The 5,824-nt window shown below is 47.4% G+C and overlaps 1 protein-coding gene across 1 annotated transcript; it reads right to left on the bottom strand.

The window, feature by feature from the left end:
- Window positions 1-5,177: 5,177 nt before the first annotated feature.
- LOC134405020 (acyl carrier protein, mitochondrial-like) lies at window positions 5,178-5,597 on the bottom strand. Its single transcript, XM_063136079.1, has one exon. It carries the CDS (start codon window positions 5,595-5,597, stop codon window positions 5,178-5,180), a length of 420 nt encoding a protein of 139 aa, XP_062992149.1.
- Window positions 5,598-5,824: the final 227 nt, after the last annotated feature.

The raw sequence follows: 5,824 nt of genomic DNA, 5'->3' as shown, positions 1-5,824 counted from the left end.
TCCTGCCCCATGTGGTCTTGGAGGGTTTCAAGTAATCCACAATTTGTTGGTAGCCCTCCAAACAACCTAGCTTCCCTTTTTCAATCTGCTCTTTAAAACCCATGAGGATCGGACCGTGTAGCAAATTTACTACCTTGGAACTCAGGGATCCTGACCATTTGATCCTTCTGCTACCTGTGGGACCCAGCTCGATGGAATGTTTTTTTTTTTACGCTAGTTCGTGTAGCCAAGGCTTGCATCACTAATTTGATTGGAAAATGGTCGCTTTCAGGCCTGTCTTCCACTGAAATTTTTTTGATGTTGTGGAGCAGGTCAGGGGAAATTATAAAACACTCTACTACACTGCCCCCCCCCCATGAGAGAGGTATGTGTAGTGACCGTTAGAGTTGTCAACTACACTACCATTCAAAATTATCAGAGAATGTAGGTAGGCAAGCATTATTCTTTTGTCATGAGAGTGCCTTTCTAAAAAGAAACCATCATCCAACGGAACAGGCAACTGTTTCAGTAACTCTGTATTTGATTGCCCCAGACGGGCGTTTAGATCACCTCCTATGATAAAATGGGGATTTTCAAAGTGTAATTCTATTTCACTTATTGCCAACTTCAGTGATGACCAAATGGGAGACACCTCCATAGTTGCTGGGGGCACATAGACATTTATACAATGTAAGGAGGAGCCATTTTTGTGGTCTTGGAGGGGCAGCTTCAAGGGGCAAGTAGTCACTGGGGAAAGAATTATGGAACCTCCCCTCCCCCTGAAGGTGTTGCAGAACTGAGCCCCTTCCCCATGGATGTTTTGGAAGGCAGAAGCTCAGGTTGGGCTAACATTGCACACGGCTGTGATGCAATGTGTAGTTTTGCCCAGAGGTTTAAACACCGTGCTTAGTGGTACCTGCCAGCCAGCCACTTTCCCCTGTACCATACTGGCTGATTACACAAAGCGGGAGCATGTTAACCAAAAAGCAGCACAATGAATTCATGCATCACTACTGAGCTTGTTTTTTAACAACAACAACAACTTTGCAACATAAAAAGTTCCTTGTGTACCATTATGTTGAGAAAAACTCTTTCATTGGGAAAGAATTGACCTAGATTTCAAAGAATGGCTCCTGCATAGCTAAACCTCCCCAGCTAGTTGGAATATTATATACCTTTATATATCGCTCTCTCTGTGTGTCTTCCCATTGCTTATGCAGGCCCTGCTATTCTCACACGGAGACGCGAGGGCGTCCTTTACAATGCAAGGCAGGTGTCCGTGGGCTTTGCATGACTACAGTGAAACAGAGGAACTTGTCTCCTTTAATAATGAACTGTGACTCATATTTAAGATTTACAGCTTAAGCACAAGGTTTCCCGGCTGTGCAGAGTTGTATTATTAAATGTCTTTGTCCCTAAACTAAGGTTGCCAGATTAAAACGTGTAAAATGTTTAATACAGCATGAATGGTTCAATCTAGAACTCAGTTGAATCAGAGAAGTAGAACTAAGTGTTTCTTTATTTCGGATAATGTCTATGCCACTTTTCTTTTAAAAATAAATAAAAGCGGTTCACAAGATAAAATTGTGATAGCATACCATGAAGCCAATGAATAAAACAGTAATAACACAAAATGTCTCATCAGAATAACCAGAGGGTAGCTGGCAAAGCTAAGGGTCAGGAAATGTGGTTTATGGGCCCCAACAGTTGTCACTACTGTTATAAACCATTTTAAAGCAATAGTATAGATCCTGCCCAGATCTCAATGTGGAGGTTATTCCACATGGAGGACACCACAAGGGAGAAGCCCTTCTCTACACCATGGCCAAGCAAACTTCAATTGGCCACAGAATGGTAAGCAAGACTTTATTATTATTATTTATTTATTTATTTATTTATTTATTTATTTATATAGCACCATCTATGTACATAGTGCTGTACAGAGTAAAACAGTAAATAGCAAGACCCTGCCGCATAGGCTTACATTCTATTAAAATCATAGTAAAGCGATAAGGAGGGGAAGAGAATGCAAACAGGCACTGGGTAGGGTAAACAGGCACTGGGTAGGGTAAACAGGCACTGGGTAGGGTAAACAGGCACTGGGTAGGGTAAAACTAACAGTATAAAGTCCAAACAGCATCAGGTTTTAAAAGGTTTAGGAAAAAGAAAAGTTTTTAGCTGAGCTTTAAAAGCTGTGATTGAACTTGTGGATCTCAGATGTTCTGGAAGAGCGTTCCAGCCTAAGGGGCAGCAGAAGAAAATGGACGAAGCCGAGCAAGGGAAGTAGAGACCCTCGGGCAGGCGAGAAACATGGCGTCAGAGGAGCGAAGAGCACGAGCGGGGCAATAGTGTGAGATGAGAGAGGAGAGATAGGAAGGAGCTAGACCGTGAAAAGCTTTGAAGGTCAACAGGAGAAGTTTATATTGGATTCTGAAGTGAATTGGAAGCCAGTGAAGAGATTTCAGAAGTGGAGTAACATGGTCAGAGCGGTGAGCCAAGAAGATGATCTTAGCGGCAGAGTGGTGGACAGAAACCAACGGACTGATGTGAGAAGAAGGAAGGCCAGAGAGAAGAAGGTTGCAGTAGTCCAGGCGAGAAATAACCAGTGCTCTCAGAACATAGAGACTGGGGTGGCCTATATGGGGAAAGGCAGTTGTTGTTGTTGTTGATATATATATATATATATATATATATATATATATATATATATATATATTAGGGGTGTGCACGGACCCCCCACTCCGCTTCACTTTAAGATCCGCCATTTTCAGATCGGCCCGCTCCGCCCCGCCCCCACTCCGCCTGTGACCACTCCGCTCCGCTCGGAGCTCCGGATCCGGATCGGAGCTCCGGTCCCCCCCATAGGGGGGGTTACTGGGCCCTGCCGCCCTCGCCGCCCATGCGGCGACGGCGGCAGAGCCTGGTAAGGAGGAGGGGGGCCTTACCTGCCTCCATCCTTGGTCCGTCGCCGTCTTCAATTGAGCCCGTGGTTCCACCAGGAAGTCTGGGCCGCAAGTGCGGCCCAGACTTCCTGCTGGAACCACGGGCTCAATTGGAGACGCTGACGGACCGCGGACGGAGGCAGGTAAGGGAGAGAAGGGCGGGGGGGTTACCGGGCCCTGCCGCCATCGCCGCCCATGCGGCGACGGCGGCAGAGCCCGGTAAGGGACCAAGGGGGAGGGGGCCTTACCTGCCTCCGTCCGCGGTCCGTCGCCGTCTTCAATTGAGCCCGCGGTTCCACCAGGAAGTCTGGGCCGCAAGTGTGGCCCAGACTTCCTGCTGGAACCATGGGCTCAATTGGAGATGCTGACGGACCGTGGACGGAGGCAAGTAAGGGAGAGGAGGGCGGGGGGCGTTACCGGGCCCTGCTGCTGTCGCTGCATGGGCGACAGCGGCAGGGCCCGGTAAACCCCACTTACCTTTCCAGCGGAGCTCCGGATCGAGCCGAAGGATCCGTCTTCACCTCGATCCTCTTCGCCATGCTCCGCCGGCCCCCCAATCCTCTTCGCCTCCGCCTTAAGGGCAGGCGAAGCCCCCCGCTCCGCTACTGCTTCTCCGGTCCGATTAGAAGCGGAGCACATCCCTAATATATATATATATATATATATATATATATATATATATAAATTTTATTTTATTTTTAACATTATACACAAACATCAATTATACTAGCATGTAAACACAATTAATAATAACCATACATGACTTTAATAATAAAATACTAATGAATAATAAGTGCACCCCACCCCCGGGACCCTTATTCACCTTTCCAAAATTGTAATGATTCTTGTAAAGGGTTACATCCTTTCCCCTTCATTAACACAAACTCTACAAATAATCTGAAGGCAGTTGTAACAATCTGAAAGAACCGCTGGATTTGGCCTAGATGGGGTGTGTTTCATGGGAGGAGTCAGGAAGTAATTGAGGGCAACACCCACTGCTCCCGGCCTGAGGAGAGAGAGGCCACGACCTGAAAAAGATCAGTGGGAAAGGCTCTATATAAATAAAAGTTGGGTTTGTTTGGAAGGCAGAGACTGTTTGAGTCTGTGGGTTGCAGTTCACCAAGTTTGAAAAAGAAGTTGCTCAGATAACCTGGTCCTGAGCTGTGCAGGGCCTGATAACCCAGCAGTAACTCCTTAAATTTTTATGAACTGCCCAGAGAGCTTCGGCTATTGGGTGGTATAAAAATGCAATAAATAAACAAACAAACAAACAAACAAACAAACAAACATGGCACAGTAGTTCAGCAGCCAGTGCAGAACTTTTGGTACAGGAATCCTATATTTGTTGTACAAAGCTCCATCAAGCAACCTAGCTGCCCCGTTCTGCAGATTCCCAACCAGTCTCAAGAACCCCACACTGAAGCACATTACAATATATTTATAGCTTCCTTTTTGTTTAAAGCTACTTGACGTTCTCTAAAAAGATGCTACAGTTTAAGGGACACTAGAAACTACACTGGGCTGGGATGGGATTACTCAGTGAGAAGCAGGGCTGTCAAATGATCAGGGAAAAAACTGGGTTGGGCTGTCCTTGCGCCTTTCAAAGAAGATGAAAATGTGTCATAGGAAGCTTCCTTTAGGGTGACGAGATGAAAAGGAGGACAGGTCTCCTGTATCTTCAACAGTTGTACAGAAAAGGGAATTTCAGCTGGTGTCATTTGTATGTGTGCAGCACCTGGTGAAATTCCCTCTTCATTACAACAGTTAAAGCTGCAGGAACATTGCACTCGTGACCAGATACAAAAGTTACCAGCACGTGCACTACCATCTTTAGGTCTTCCAACTCTAGGAAGGGGCGCAGCTGGCGTATCAGCCGAAGCTGATAGTAGGCACTCCTGGCCGTCGCATCTATCTGGGCTGTCAATTGGAGCAACGGATCCAGGAACACCCACAAGCTGTTAACGCAGTCTTTCAGGGGGAGTGTTTTTTTGTTTTGTTTTGTTTTTTTCAGTATTCATTATTTATTTTGAAGGCCAACATATATTTATACAGCTTTACATAGAGCAGCCAACGGTACTATTCATCTGAGAGCAACAATGATTCACTATAACACAGGGCCTTGCTTGACCATGTCCCCCTTGCTGCTTCTGCCTTCCTAGCCCTCAGGGTAGAACAGAATCGCTCAGCTTGACAGAAACACTTATTCACACACATCTTTCTTATCAGCAATGTAATCAACAATTTCTTGTGGACACATCAGCTTCTCTGCATGTCAGGAATTTCAAATCCAAATTCATCTTCCATAGCCATGATGATCTCCACTTGGTCCAGGCTGTCCAAGCCCAGGTCTTTCATGAAGTGGGAATCTACTGTGAGCTTTTCTGGCTCTATTTTATCATACAGTTTCAAGACGTAAAGGACCCGTTCTTTGATGCCATCCAACGTCAGAGGTGGGAGGTCAGTGTAATGGCGACATAATTGTAGGAACACACCAGAGACCTGCGGCGAGAGACTGGCGGGCCCTGGCGTGAGGGGAGCGGGGGCCGCCGAGCCGGCGAGGTGGGCTCTGGCAGAGGAGGCGGCGCCCAGCAAGGGCAGGCGGAGCAGGCGCCCCAGGGGGAAGCCCGAGTGGTGCCCGACGCAGGCTGAGGAGAGCAGGAGGACACGGGCCGCCATGGTGACCCCGCGCGCGCATGCGCCGAGAAAAGCCGCCGCCGCCCTTTCAGGGGGAGTGTAACCCCATCCAGAACTGGTTGACACACCTCCAAACCCAGGTTGGGGGCTTCGACAGTAAGCACCTCCATCTTGTCTGGATTCAGCTTCAGATTGTTTTTCTTCATCCAGCCCATTACCGCCTCTAAGCATTCATTCAGAGGAGACACACTATCCTCAGCTGACGCTGT

This window comes from Elgaria multicarinata, chromosome 10 (assembly GCF_023053635.1).
Source record: "Elgaria multicarinata webbii isolate HBS135686 ecotype San Diego chromosome 10, rElgMul1.1.pri, whole genome shotgun sequence".
Taxonomy (NCBI): Eukaryota; Metazoa; Chordata; class Lepidosauria; order Squamata; family Anguidae; genus Elgaria; species Elgaria multicarinata.
Note: the sequence above shows the minus strand (reverse complement) of the source record. Positions and strands in the feature narration are given on the sequence as shown.

What these genes read in the sequence shown, in the direction of transcription:
- LOC134405020 (XM_063136079.1), bottom strand. Translation starts at nt 5,597, where the DNA reads ATGGCGGCCCGTGTCCTCCTGCTCTCCTCAGCCTGCGTCGGGCACCAC.